The sequence below is a fragment of the Theropithecus gelada genome, chromosome 4 (genome assembly GCF_003255815.1).
Source record: "Theropithecus gelada isolate Dixy chromosome 4, Tgel_1.0, whole genome shotgun sequence".
NCBI classification, from domain to species: domain Eukaryota; kingdom Metazoa; phylum Chordata; class Mammalia; order Primates; family Cercopithecidae; genus Theropithecus; species Theropithecus gelada.
The window spans coordinates 134,291,263-134,307,293 of NC_037671.1; the positions used below are offsets into that span (position 1 = coordinate 134,291,263).

The 16,031-nt window shown below is 38.1% G+C and overlaps 1 protein-coding gene across 1 annotated transcript in view; it reads right to left on the bottom strand.

The window, feature by feature from the left end:
* The window catches only part of AK9 (adenylate kinase 9), a 185,071-nt gene that overhangs the window by 166,406 nt on the left and 2,634 nt on the right, over positions 1-16,031 (bottom strand). The window contains exons 2-5 of the mRNA XM_025382428.1: positions 8,198-8,325; positions 6,882-6,945; positions 4,814-4,866; positions 4,616-4,712 (exon numbers count right to left, since the gene is read on the bottom strand). Coding sequence (XP_025238213.1) covers positions 4,616-4,712; positions 4,814-4,866; positions 6,882-6,945; positions 8,198-8,314 — 331 coding nt within the window. The 5' untranslated portion in view covers positions 8,315-8,325. The remainder of the gene's footprint in view (positions 1-4,615; positions 4,713-4,813; positions 4,867-6,881; positions 6,946-8,197; positions 8,326-16,031) is intronic.

Here is a 16,031-nt window from a genome sequence, read left to right on the forward strand (position 1 = left end):
CTGAGATCCAGTCACAGCACTCCAGCCCAGGCGACACAGCGAGGCTCTGTCTCAAAAGAAGAAGACCAAGAACCCAAGAACCATCATGCTAATTCAAAACCTAATTAATGCTTAGGCATACACAATTTCTCCTAAGCTTTTTTGATCACTTTACTTTCTGCTAACAGTGTGTTGGGCTCTACCCAGAGAAGCAATCCTACCTAATTTAACTTAAAAAGGCAGAAAGAAAGACCTTGTCATCTTGGTTTTGGACATATGAACTGTAATTATGATTCTCTCTTGTCTGGCTGTAATCCTTAGTGTCCAACTTGGCTTACCTACGTGTTCCTGCTATTGTCTTAAACGTAGCATGGTATCCCCAAGGCATCTATCGTATTGGAGATTCATTAAATGAGCTCAGTGCATCCCTGAAAAAATGTAGACACTGCCGGTACTGTCTCAAGAATGGGGCCAGACTTTTCTCTGCCTGCCTCTTCTTGTTCTCTGCTTTCTGCTTTCCTGGCTCTACACCACCCTTCTTTGGTTTGGTATCTCTGCTCTTGTTGTGAGTCTAGCTTTCACTTGATTAACATGTTTGAACTGGTTTTTAAGACTTTGACCAGCATCTCCTCTGGTACACGATGGCTGGCATTAACTCCGGGTCTGACACATTGTGATGGTGGGTACTACAGTGAAGGGGACTGCCTGCCTAGCTCCGGATGGAACTCAACCCTTGCCCAACTAACTCCTCCAAGTGGGACAGTTCCAGAGGCCATCTATCTCCAGAGTTCATGCCCTTCCCTTGTAAGCAAAAGCAACAATATCTCCCTGCCATTCCCTATGCTGGCAATACTTCCCAACACCTGTCTATCACAAGTGATCACAGAAAGATGCTTGGTACTCTGTTTGCTGTGCTTGCCAAAACCTTTCCTGTTCCTACAGCCACTGCCACTGCCCAGAGAGCTTATCGGGCATTCCACGTGCATCTGTTTGCAGGAATGCTGAACTTCTGGTGTACATGTATATTGGAATGATGTTCATACTTGGTCCCTTTACTGATGGAAGCGGCAGAAGAATAAGTAATTTCCATGGATCTAGCTCTCTCTTGAAAGGCCATTATTTGGGCTGTCTAAATGTTCTGAGCTATGAATTTTGGGGCTCTACCCTCTGAGAGATGTCTAGTATTATCATTCCAGAGCCTAGGGGTGTATCTATAGGAAGAGGTGTAAGATAGACAGTTATGTCATCTAAGTTTGTCTCATCATTGCAGATGTAAAGTGGAATATGCAGATGTAAAGTGGAATACCTTAGTCCTCTAGTGCCAATTCTGGGAAGATCCCAGGGACACACTGCTTGCTAAACAGACCAGAACTACTGAGTCCACTGTCAACCTTTCCAATTCCAGAGACATGTGAGGATGAAAGTATAGATGAGGAACTCCTCACTCCCACCCCCACATGTCCTTGAGACCATTACCAAGCCCTTGCCCTTCCATGCTAAAGATGGAGGAGTGGTACACCCCCAGCCAGTCCTTGCTGGGAGACTGTGCATGTTCTATCATAGGCAGAGTAGGTGCTTTGTAGGCCATTGCCCAGCTCTCATTAGCCCAACAAGTGAGAAACTGTAAGACTGTCCAGACCACTACCCAGAGGAAACTGACTTTTCCCAGGCCCATACCATCACTTTGCCACCATTTCTTGGCACAGTGGGAAGGAGAAGGCATTTTCTATTTCCATACAAATGAAGATGGCAGACTACTGCTTTCAGATTGAAGTGATGAGAGATTCAGAGACATCAGGTAGCTTTGTGTCCAGCCATCCCTGCTACCCATCTGACCTCAGGCCAGGCTGATGTAGCCTTGTGTCCAGCCATCCCTGCTACCCATCTGACCTCAGGCCAGGCTGATAGGAGTGGACACGTTGGTGAGCAATGACTTGCAAGACTATTCATAATTATACACTCGGGGCAGGGAATGCCCAGACTGGGGCTATTCATTCACTGGGGAAAACGAGATTTTCCAGAATCGAGAAGCAGGGAGCAGTGAAGAGCTTTTAGGATGCCATGTATTGACTCTACTGTTTCTCTTGGGTAAGGATATAGCTTTGAGAAGCTGATTTTGGTTAAAGGCCAAAATAATACAATAGATTGTGAATGAAAAGTTAATTATAGATCGTGTAGGCCCTTTTAAAATAGTGATGGAAACACAAATTATAAAAGGGCTCTAGTATAAAACAAAATTAAGATGAATTTGGCAATTCTCTGCTGTGTCATGTCCCTGGAAGTGCACATATCTCGTTAGGGATTTTGGAGTCATCAATTATCCATCTTCACTCAGCCCCTCACTCAAGTTTATATCCCTGTTTTGAAAACCCTTCACTTCCAATTTTGCTTCTACCTTCCACCAGGTTACGGGTTGAGAGCAAACATCAGGATGAGAGGGCTTGCTGGGAATTTGGGCAAAGACTTTCAAACTGTATTTAGCAGAGTGCTAGGTTCTAAAAAAATTCCTGTGGGGATGCTACAGGATGGGCTGAGGGGTGGCTGGGCAGAAGGGGCTTTAGGTTCCATCTCCACTGCAGCCTTTAAATGAGCTTGTTTGTGCATGCCTATAACATGGCCATGTAAGCAAATGGTAAGGGTGTGGTCCCCAGACTCAAGAAACATTTATATCACTTTTCCTCTGCCAGCTTCTAGGACAAGTACTGGCATACAGGAAGTACTGAGGTCTGAGGAATGTAATCAGCCAAATCCAGAATGTGGGAAACTCTGCAAGACAAGTGACCCATTTCTTCAACAGAGAAGACACAAGAAGACAGAAAGAAGTAGCGGAAACTTATAGATAAAAAGAGACTTGAGACATACTAGTCACTTACACTATGTGAAATCTGGTTAGATCCTGCTTCAAAAAAAAATTAACTAAAAAACATCTATGAGGTAATTAGTGAAATCTGACCACAGACCGTTTAGTAGATGATATCGAGGAATAACCATTTTTTAGGTGTGACAATGGTAATGCGGTAATAGGTTTCAGAGTCTAAAAGATCTTTTAGAGATATAAATGAAACATTTTACAGATGAACTGATATGATATGGATTAGCTTCAAAATAACATAGGTTGAGAGAAGGGAGTAAGTAGAAGTGTAGATGAAACGAGATTAGACTAGAGTTGGTTTTGAACATATGCTGAACCTGGGTGGTAATGTGGAAGGATCTTTATACTAATCTCTCTACTTTTGTTTGAACTATTTCCTAATAAAAATCGTAAAACATTATGAACACCATGAGAGGCACAACTGAGTTTCTTTGTATTGTTTTTTTTTTCTTTCTCCTTTTGCCAATACTTATAAGTTATGCCATCTTTTTTGTAGCCATGTAAACCAATCCAAGTTTTTCAAGAGGTAAGTGAGGTTAACAAATAGGTATTTACTTACCTACCTATATACATACTTCTGTTTCAAATAGTATGCTTTCTGATAATTTGGAATTCTGTGATTCCTGTTTGCCTTTTTACTTATCCAGCCTTCCATATTCTGGATATTTTGCCCAAGTTCAATCTCTTTATCACTGCTGAGCAAATAGGTAGTAAGTGGATAGACAGGTAGGTAGTTTACAGACAAACCTTATCTATCTACTTACATTATAATGCATTTATAATCCATATATATTAATCTATATATATGTATTATATACAGAACCCATATATCCATACAGAGACCAATCTACATATGTGGATAGATATGGGACATTCTGTGTATCATCTCTCTATACGTATGATCTATATGAAGAGGTACCTTTCTGTCTATAGACAGAGACCAATCAATACAGGTTGACAAGGCTGCTTTTGCTGCTTCCATCATTGATTTGCTTTGGCAGTTATGGTTTCTACTTTCCTGTATTTTTATTCCTGCATTAATAGTTACAATGTCCTCTTCTAACTTACTAAGAATATAAAGCAACTTTCTTAATTTTTCTTTTTTCATTCAATAAATCCATTTCAGGTGGATAATTTTATCCCAAACTTGTCATTCTTCTTCTTCTCTTCTTTAGAAGAGGTATTAGAGTTTGCTCTTTTCAATCATTTTGAGCTTCAGTGGTCTTTGTCTTGAAAAATTAGATCCAAAGCCCTTGCTCAGCATCCATTTGAGTACCAGGAGAGGTTTCAGGTCCAGAGTCAGAGGGCAGACTGGATGAACAGGATGAAGCCTGAAAATATCTGGAGCTCAACAGTAAGATGGTGGCATACCACTTCCCATTCCTGCCTTTTCAGTGCGGATTCATGCAGACAACCCTAGCCATTTGTCAGGACTTAACGACATTACCCAAGGTGTATGAGGAAGCAGTCAGCAGAGTTAGCAGTACTGCAAGATGGACCACAGCAGATTTCTGATGCTTTTATTGGATAACACAATGTTAAAGAAGATTGGGTCATATAAACTTATTTTTTAAACAAATGTACAATCTGAGAAATAAAAACAAACAAGCAAATAAAACCATCAAGCTGCTCAACTGAATAGAGATAATGAGATTCCTGTGCTAAGGCAAAAGAAAGGGCAACTCTAGAAACTATTTTTGCCTCAGGTAAAGCATGAGTTTTAAGGCTGCTTTGTGGGCTGTAAATATATTAAAATAAACATACCAAAGTGACAGACTTCTGGGGAGTTGAGCTTCTCCAACATTAGCTTTATGACAAGTTCATCTGGAATGCTTTGACCGCTGATCAACATTGATTGCAACTAAGGACAAGCATAGATATTGTACATTACTGTATAATATATCTATTATACAGAGCTTTATTTTTGTAATCATAGTTACTTTGAAATTTAGGTCTGTTTACCATAACTCCTGATTCAGTTTCAGCAACAATCTGTTCTTCCAAAACTGGCAAAGCTAAAACATGAATTCAAAATATTAATACAGACTGATACTAGGATCACCAAAATAAGAAACACATTCTAGTGTCTTCTAACTGGTAACAAAGATTAACATTTGTGCATCACTTTATGATTTACAATGCAAATGTATGCATATTATGTCATTTAAGCCTAACCAAAGCAGAAGCAGCAGAATGTCTTCCACAGAGAACTTGTCTCTGCCACTCACTAAGCTTAAGAATCTTGGAGAACCGAACATGGTGACTCATGTCTGCAATCCTAGTAATTTGGGAGTCCAAGGCAGGAGGATTTCTTGAGCCCAGGAGTTTGAGATCAGCCTGGGCAACATAGGGAGACTACATTTCTACAAAAAGTTAAAAAATTAGCAGGTCGTGATGGTGCATGCCTATAGTCTGTGCTACTCAGGAAGCTGAGGTGGGGCAATCACTTGAGCTCACGAGGTCAAGGCTGCAGAGAGCCGTGATCATGTCACTGCCCTCCAGCCTGGGTGACAGAGTTAGAGTGTGTCTCAAAATAAAAATAAAAAATAAAGAATCCTGGGGGAGCTAACTCCGTAAACACCGCTGCACCTTGGATGCATACATACTGTGTAGTGTACGATAGAATGTAAGGATGAAATCAGGTGGTGTATATGACAGTGATTTCTACATCATTAAGTATAGTTACAAAAGTATGCACTGGTATTAATTAATCCAGATTTTCATAACCCTACAATTACATCCAAAGCCCGCTAGTTTTGCACATGGTGTAAAAGAAAATGAATCAAGAAATGTTAAAATGGGTAAACACAGATTAGAAAGAGGGGTCTTGAGGCTGAAATTCCGATGATTTGTTTCCTTTAAAAGAGGAAATGTATCATTCCTTGAGAGAGGACATCCTGGGATAGGAATGACAGGGGCATGATCCAAGGGAGGATCCAGGAGAGTTGTTACATCATTAGTTGTTAACAATCTATGGGACGTTTGGTATTCTTTAAGATTTCCTAGAAGTAAACTTTTTGAACAGAGAAAGAAGAAACTTTTAGAGTTGTGTGTGTGTGTGTTACGTATTACAAACTTTTTTCCAAAAAACTTGTACCAGATCGCAATTTTACCAAGAGCATGTGGAATGCCCATTTCATAACATCCTTACCTACAGTGATTGTAGTAATTGTAAAGATTCACTGCCAATTTGATAGGCAAATATGGATCAGTGTTATTTTAATGAACATTTCTTAGAATGATATTAAACTTTTTTCTTATATTGTTTATTTTTACTTCTACTTTTATGAATTGTCTATTCATTCTTTTTCTTATTTTTCTATTAGGGCATAAATAGTTTTATTAATTAAGAGAATATTTATATATAAAGATATCAACTCATTGTCTTACATATTGCAAAGAATGCAAGAAAATTTATAAATAAAAATAAAAGTTATCATTGAAGACAATTAAGTTATAAAAAATGTTCCTAAGAAAAGCTGCAAGAGTTCCATCTCATTTGAGCTTTCATAAAAAGACACCGAAACACACATATTCCAAACAGTTCTAAATTACGAAATTAGAGAATTAGAGGTAGTAGAATAGAGTTGATGACATTTCATAAATTCTATGAACAAAACAAGGACTAACAGAAGGGCAAAACATTACTGGATTGATGATGATGTTATAAAAATAATATTGGGCTGGGTGTTGTGGCTCACACCCCTAATCCAGCACTTCGGGAGGCCAAGGTGGGAAGACTGTTTGAGCCCAGGAGTTTGAAACTAGCCTAGGCAACAAAGCAAGACCATGTCTCTACCAAAAAAATATTAATTAATAAATTATTTTAATGAAATATAAATAAAAACCCAAGCAGATAATATTCACTGGGTTGATAGGTGGACAAATGTGTGATAAAGCAAATATAGCAAAATGTTAATCACAGACTCTAGATGCCAGGTATATGGGCGTTCACTGTATAATTATCTCCATTTTATGCATATTTGAAAGTTTTCATAATAAACTATTAGAGAAAAAAGATAAGATTTACCTTCAACACGAATACATTTCCATGCCTGTGTTATGTAATGGGCTAATGTTGTTTTCCCAACACCCTTAAAAAGAAAAATGTTATTTAAAGCCCAACAGAACAGTCACTTGCCAGTGAAACAGATATACCAATTTTTAAAGATTCTATTGCTAGTTACTATTACATTAATGTTATAAAGTAATTTTTCCCATAAAAAATGAAGAGTAGACCCTAGATATGTATAGTTTAGTTTTTCTTTACTAATTCTTGCATATGTCACATCTCCTAAAGTAATATAAATAGACCCTTTAAAATTAAGTAGATAGCCCTAAAATCAGGAAGCTATACCATTAGGGTATTGCACTCTTTTAACTGTCAAATTTTATAATTTTGATTAGAAATCATTGTGATTATATTGGAGAGTCATCATTTTATTTCCTTTCTAAAGTTTACAATCATGAATGTTTTGACAGGCTTCCATTTTAGTAATTTTGATGAGCAAAAAGATCCTTTTTAACTGACATCTTTGGAAAGTATCATACTTTAAAGATAAAAGGTGGTTTTGATGAAGTAACATTTGCATCTGGTTGCTTTCACTGTTGACTTTTTAAAACCTATTATGTTTTTAGAAACATAGTGAAAGTTGTTGAAACCATTTATTGGTACCTGTGCCAGGGTCCACATAAAATAAGTCAAGGATGGGATCCAGCTCTTAATCTCTGCTATGCTGGGGAAGCTCTTTAATTAACCAGCTTAGTGGCTGTCAGTAGCTCTTATCTCGAGTTCCTTACTAGAAATGTCTAGAAAAGCAAACTTTATTACAATAGCCATTTTGGTTTTTTCCTGCTTTGTGGAAAGACAACACATAGGTCCTCTAACACGCTGTAGGTAAAGCCTGAGGCACAGTGCCTCTCAGGATCTCAAACATTAACAGGAGAACCTCCTGGCTCATCTGGATGGTGTCCTATCTTCACATATCCAGACAGCCTCACAACAAATTGCAAAGGAAATTTCATATGCAAATAAAGTCTGAAGTAACCTCAGATCGCACACTACTAACAGTTGTCATGTGCGGTGTTTTGGTGAGTTACTTTCCTCATAATATAAAAGCAAATTTAAATATAGTCTGGGTTCCTTCTCAATTATAACATATAAGAAGAGAGAGAGTTATGAATTTATAACCAATATTATGTCAGATTTTAAGTCATATAATGAAAACTTATCAGACGCTCAAAAAATGAGCACAATATGTGGTTTTTATTTTTATACGGTAACTTAGAAAATTGTGATTTTAAAAATAAAAAAAAAATTATACCAAATAATAAGAGATAACTTACTGGTTTCCCAAATACAACAAAGCAAACAGGTTTGGACAACAAAAAATTCCTTTCAGTTTCATCTTCATCAAATATATCTGCAAAAGGATGCTCTTCTGTCTTCTCCTGAGAAGTCATGATACAAAATACTACAATAAAACAGGGTAAGATTGTTAACTTGCCTAATTTGGTTGGAGGAGGTGACTAGGAACAATTGAAATAATCTATGAATTTTCTTAACCCAGAAGTCATTTTGTACCATTAAACACATGAATTTTGTCAGTAATTGCAAATAAGTTTAACTCATTTATAAAAATAATAGTAAGCTCTTAGTTTGAGACAAAAACAAAATCTAACTATATGTTGTATAAAAGAGAGCTCAAAGTGTTTCTGAAAGACTAACTTAAGGAAAAAATACATATATAAGTAAAAATACACAGATTTGTGTGTATTATATTAAAAAAACAAATTAAAGTTAAATATGTTATATATGCACATGCAACATAGGTGCATGTAAAAATTTTACCAGAAATGGAAAAGGTAATGTTGGCTAAATGTATTAGATTCATATTTTCATATTTTAGGAAGCTTTGGTTAATTCCATGAAGAAAACTTTTCCAAAAGTAATGTAGTTTTTACATTTTTTCTTTTGTAATATTTTATAAATATCTGCAAGAACATATATTTATTTTAAAGTTGTTTTCAGAAACCTTTTGCTATTTTGATTTGCTCTTAAGCGGATTTCTAGCAGAGAAGCTCGAGTCCTCAATATTTTAACATGAACAGTTTTCAACTTAGTCCAACTTTTTTGGAGTCAATCAGAAAAAAATAAGGTCATAACTTTTTTATTTGTTTTTGCACGAAGACTGTCTCTTGTTTTCAAGCACTTGTAGACTACATATTCATACTCATGAAATATTTATATATACCCATTGAATATTTCTATTATGTAAACAATAAAATAGCATGGGACATATCTCTTGATCACAATAAAATAATGTTAAAAATAATTTTAAAAACCCCTAACTGTCGAAAATTAAAAAGAAAAAAGAAAACTATATTTTTCTAAATATTACTTGATCAAATACAATTTTAAAATGGAAATGATAAAATATTAGCAAAATAATTGTATTATTAAATATCGATACTATGAAGAAACTGCATCAACTAATGGGCAAAACAACTGGCTAGCATCATAGTGACTGGAACAAATTCACACATAGCAATATTAACCTTAAAAGTAAATGGGCTAAATGCCCTGATTAAAAGACACAGACTGGCAAATTGGATAAAGAGTCAAGACCCATCAATGTGCTGTATTCAGGAGACCCATCTCGTGCAAAGACACACATAGGTGCAAAATAAAGGGATGAAGGAATATTTACCAAGCAAATGGAAAGCAAAAAAAGGCAGGAGTTGCAATCCTAATCTCTGATAAAACAGACTTTAAACCAATAAAGATCAAAAGAGACAAGGGCATTACATAATAGTAAAGGGATCAATGCAGCAAGAAGAACGAACTATCCTAAATATATATGCACCCAATACAGGAGCACCTAGATTTAGAAAGCAAGTTCTTAGAGACCTACAAAGAGACTTAGACTCCCACACAATAATAGTGGAAGACTTTAACACCTCATTGTCAATATTAGACAGATCAATGAGACAGAAAATTAATAAGGATATTCAGGACTTGAACTCAGCTCTGGACCAAGCGGACCTAATAGACATCTACAGAACTCTCCACCCCAAATCAATAGAATATACATTCTTCTCAGCACCTCATTGCACTTATTCTAAAATTGACCACATAATTGGAAGAAAAACACTCCTCAGCAAACACAAAAGAACAGAAATCATAACAGTCTCTCAGACCACAGTGCAATCAAATTAGAACTCAGGATTAAGAAACTCACTCAAAACCACACAACTACATGGAAACTAACCTGCTCCTGAATGACTACTGGGTAAATAACGAAATTAAGCTAGAGATAAAGATGTTCTTTGAAACCAATGAGAATGAAGACACAATGTACCAGAATCTCTGGGACACATTTAAAACAGTGTGTAGAGGGAAATTTATAGCACTAAATGCCCACAAGAGAAAGCAGGAAAGATCTAAAATCGACACCCTAACATCACAATTAAAAGCACTAGAGAAGCAACAGCAAACAAATTTAAAAATCTACAGAAGACAAGAAATAGCTAAGATCAGAGCAGAACTGAAAGAGATAGAGACACAACAAACCCTTCAAAAAATCAATGAATCCAGGAGCTGATTTTTTGAAAAGATCAACAAAACAGATAGACTGCTAGTCAGACTATAAAGAATAAAAGAGAGAAGAATCAAATAGACGCAATAAAAAATGATATCACCACTGATCCCACAGAAATACAAACTACCATCAGAGAATACTATAAACACCTCTACACAAATAAACTAGAAAATTTAGAAGAAATGGATAAATACCTGGACACATACACCCTCCCAAGTCTAAACCAAGAAGAAGTTGAATCCCTGTATAAACCAATAACAAGCTCTGAAATTGAGGCAGTAATTAACAGCCTACCAACCAAAAAAAGTCTAGGACTAGATGGATTCACAGCCGAATTCTACCAGAGGTACAAAGAGGAGCTGGTACCATTCCTTCTGAAACTATTCCAATCAATAGAAAAAGACAGAATCCCCCCTAACTCATTTTATGAGGCCAGCATCATCCTGATACCAAAACCCGGCAGAGACACAACAACAACAAGAAAATTTCAGGCCAATATCCCTGATGAATATTGATGCAAAAATCCTCAATAAAATGCTGGCAAACTGAATGCAGCAGCACATCAAAAAGCTTATCCACCACAATCAAGTCAGCTTCATCCCTGGGATGCAAGGCTGGTACAACATACACAAATCAATAAATGTAATCCATCACATAAACAGAACCAATGACAAAAAGCACATGATTATCTCAATAGATACACAAAAGGCCTTCAACAAAATTCAACACCCCATTCATGCTAAAAACTCTCAATAAACTAGGTATTAATGGAATGTATCTCAAAATAATAAGAGCTATTTATGACAAGCCCACAGCCAATATCATATTGAATGGGCAAAAACTAGAAGCATTCCCCTTGAAAACTAGCACAAGACAAGGATGCCCTCTCTCACCACTCCTATTCAACATAGTATTGGAAGTTCTGCCCAGGGCAATCAGGCAAGAGAAAGAAATAACGGGTATTCAAATAGGGAGAGAGGAAGTCAAATTGTCTCTGTTTGCAGAGGACATGATTATATATTTAGAAAACCCCATTATCTCAGCCCAAAATCTCCTTAAGCTTATAAGCAACTTCAGCAAAGTCTCAGGATACAAAATCAATGTGCAAAAATCACAAGCATTTGTGTATACCAATAACAGACAAACAGAGAGCCAAATTATGAGTGAACTCTCATTCACGATTGCTACAAAGAGAATAAAATAACTAGGAATACAACTTACAAGGGATGTGAAGGACTTCTTCAAGGAGAACTACAAACCACTGCTCAAGGACATAAAAGAGGACACAAACAAATGGAAATACATTCCATGCTCATGGATAGGAAGAATCAAATTGTGAAAATGGCCATACTGCCCAAAGTAATTTATAGTGCTATCCCCATCAAGCTACCATTGACTTCTTCACAGAATTGGAAAAAACTACTTTAAACTTCATATGGAATGAAAAAAGAGCTCGTACAGCCAAGACAATCCTAAGCAATAAGAACAAAGCTGGAGGCATCACACTACCTGACTTCAAACAAGCAATGGGGAAAAGATTCCCTATTTAATAAATGGTGTTGGGAAAACTGGCTAGTCAAACACAGAAAACTGAAATTCGACCCCTTCCTTACACTTTATACAAAAATTAACTCAAGATGGATCAAAGACTTAAATGTAAGACCCGGGATCATAAAAGTCCTAGAAGAAAACCTGGGCAATACCATTAAGCACACAGGCATGGACAAAGACTTCATGTCTAAAACACCAAAAGCAATGGCAACAAAAGCCAAAATTGACAAATGGGATCTAATTAAATTAAAGAGCTTCTGCACAGCAAAAGAAACTATCATCAGAGTGAACAGGCAACCTACAGAATGGGAGAAAATTGTTGGAATCCATCAATCTGACAAAGGGCTAATATCCAGAATCTACAAAGAACTTAAACAAATTTATAAGAAAAAAAAAAACAAATAACCCCATCAAAAAGTGGGCAAAGGATATGAACAGACACTTCTCAAAAGAAGACATTTGTGCAGCCAACAGACATATGGAAAAAATGCTTATCATCACTGGTCGTCAGAGAAATACAAATCCCACAATGAGATACCATCTCATGCCAGTTAGAATGGTGATCATTAAAAAGTCTGGAAACAACAGACGCTGGAGAGGATGTCGAGAAATAGAGACACTTTTACACTGTTGGTAGGAGTGTAAATTAGTTCAACCATTGTGGAAGACAGTGTGGTGATTCCTCAAGGATCTAGAACCAGAAATACCATTTGACCCAGTGATCCCATTACTGGGTATACCCAAAGGATCATAAATCATTCTACTCTAAAGACACATGCACACATATGTTTACTGTGGCACTATTTACAACAGAAAAGACTTGGAACCAACCTAAATGTCCATCAATAATAGACTGGATAAAGAAAATGTGGCACATATACACCATGGAATACTATGCAGCCACAAAAAAGGATGAGTTCATGTCCTTTGCAGGGACATGGATGAAGTCGGAAACCATCATTCTTAGCAAACTATCACAAGAACAGAAAACCAAACACACCGCATGTTCTCATTCATAAGTGGGGGTTGAAAAATCAGAACACACGGATGTAGGGAGGGGAACATCACACACCAGGGCCTGTCAGGGGGTGTGGGGGCTATAGGAGGGATAACATTAGGAGAAATACCTAATGTAGGTGACGGGTTGATGGGTGCAGCAAACCACCATGGCACACAAACCACGTGTGTACCTACATAACAAAACTGCACATTCTGCACATGTGCCCCAGAACTTAAAGTATAATAATAAGAAAAAGAAAAGGCCAAGTGGAAGCTCATGACATTGCATACTGGGTCCTCTACCCCTGGGCAAGATAACCAAGAGTAAATCATTCTGAATGAAGAGTGATACGAACAATTTAAAAGATGTATAATCCTGCTTATTGCTCCAATCTTGCTTTTATAGAAGCTAGAGCACAACAGATGAGGGTAGACTTCTGCAAATTTAACAAGCTGGTAGTCTCAGTTGCAACTGCTGTAAGGATGAGATCTTTACCAGATAGACACAGTATCTTGTATTTTTTATGCAGCTGATGATCTGGCAATGTGAGTCTTCTTTTCAATCCCCATGAAGAAAGGATCGGAAGCAATTTGTATTCACTTAGAGCAGTGACAGCGAACATCCAGTCTTACCCAAGGACTCTCCTGCTGTTTGAGACAATATAGTATAAAGGGGTCTTGATCCACAATGTTGACAATATCAGACCTAGTGAGCAGGAAGTGGCAAGTGTCCCGGATCCTCTTATAAAGACACATAAGCAGTATAAAGTGAGAGATAAACCTACAAAGTTTGAAGGTCTTATTACTTCGGTAAAGTTTTAAAAGGCCAGTGATCCAGGACATTCTGTCCAAGGTAAAGGATGAGTTACTGTACCTTGTACCTTCAACCTCTAAAAAAGAGGCACAGTATTTTGTAGGCCTCTTTAGTTTTCAAAGAGAGCATGAAGCACACTCAAGAATACTGTTTTGACCCATTTAGTGGGTGACATGGAAAGCTGTCATTTTTTAGTGGGGCACACAGCAAGAAAAGCTCTGTAGTTTTAGGTTGCCCCACCAGAGGCTTTGCTTCCTGGGCCATATATCTGGTGAGATCCTGCAATACTAAAGGTCTCACAGTGCTGTGGTATGTAGGGATACCTTTTGGAGTCTTAGGAAAGATACAAAGGAGCCTCTCTCTGTAGATCCTTGCTGTCTACAGCAGAGAACGATTCCCCATTCAAAAAACAGCTCTTGGCATGCTTATGGGCTCTGGCAGAGAATGAATGCCTGGTCATGGGATATCAAATGACTATGCAACTGGAAGTATCCACTATGAGCTGGTTATGTCAGACAAGTCAAGTCCTAAAGTCAGGCAGGCACAGCAGCAACCCATTACGTGACAAAAATGAACATTGGCATCAGGCTCAAACAGGTCTTCAGGGCATAAATAAATTTCATAAGTAAGCAACCCAGATGCCCATGTCACCTGTCTCGTGCACCAGTGTCTCTTTCAGCTCACACCTTGTGTAGAATTCCCTAAGAACAGCTGACAGAAAATGGACAAATCACAATATATTGGTACAGGCTGTAAATGTAATGCTGCCAGACATTAGTTCCTCTCACAAGTAGCTCTGAAAAATGGTGATTAGGGGAAATCTTCCTGGCAGGCAGAGCTTTAAGCAGTATTCCTAGGCCCTCAATTTGAAAGACAATGCCAAATAGTTTCATCAAGGGCCTAGAAGGTGCAAGATCAGAAGGTAAGAGAAAAAGAGTTCTGGGGAAGAAGCATATGATTGGGCCTATGAGGGTGGTGTAGCCAACAAACCCTAATCTGACCTCCAATGAGTCACACCCTTGCACAATCCTCTTCCTTTGAGTGGGAGTGGGGTCTGTAACTTGCTTCTAAATATAGCAAAGGTAATAGAATATCTGTCTCTTGAATATGTTACATTGCATAAGATTCCATCTTAGGGGACTGGAGGGAGACTTTCTGTTGGCTTGGAAGAAGTAAGCTGCCATGCTGTGAGAGGACCACATGATGAGGAAGAGTGGGTGGCCTGTGAGTGCAGCCCCTGCCAACAGCTGGTAAGAAAACAGGGACTTCAGTCCTATGACCACAAAATAATGATGCTTGCTAACAATGTGAATCAGCTTGGGAGTGGATTCTTCCCTAGTCAAGTCTCCAGATGGAATCTCATCTCAGCCAACACCAGATTGCAGCCTTGTGAAACCCTGAGCAGAGGACCCAGATGAGTGATGCCAGGGCCCCTGGCCGTGGAAACTGTGCAATCACAAATGTGTGTTTTAAGCTGCTAAATTTGTGGTAATTCGCTGTGCAGCAGAGAAAACTAATATTAGTGGATGTAAAATACATAGACATTTGTATCTCAGAAAGCATCCACCTCAGAAGAGGCACTGAAAAAACCAGACGGATAGGATAATTTATCCAGTAGACACAAGCCAATCTTTGCTTCTGGTCACCTCAATGCTTGCATAATGGGTTCGTAAATGAAGTAGGCATGGTGGTGGGGATGAAGGTGATGAAGGCTAGGCATGGGCTCATAACAAGGCCCCCTTTCACCAGGCTGGTTTAGCTACACTACTGCTGCTGAATATTGTACCTGTTCATGGCAGAGACCTGTTCATATTAAGCCCTCAATATGGTACAACCCCTTTAGGAGACAAAACAGTCATTCAGTGACAAATTGATTACAAATTGAGACCTGTTCATATTGAGCCCTCACTATGGTACAATCCCTTTAGGAGACAAAACATTCATTCGGTAACAAATTGATTACACAAGATCCCTTCACCTCTGAAGGGGCAAGTGACAAGTGCTCCTAACATGGGCTTGTTTTTCCTACCTGCAGTGCCTTGGCCAGCACCACTACCTAAAGGTTTAGAGTATGTCTCATTTATCTTCATGAAATCTCATATAATATTGCCTTGGATCGGAGGACCCTTTTTACCTACCACTTCACCTAGAAGCTGCTGGTTTGACAGAATGTTGGAATGGCCTCTTAAAGGCACAGGTAAGGTGCTAGCCTGGG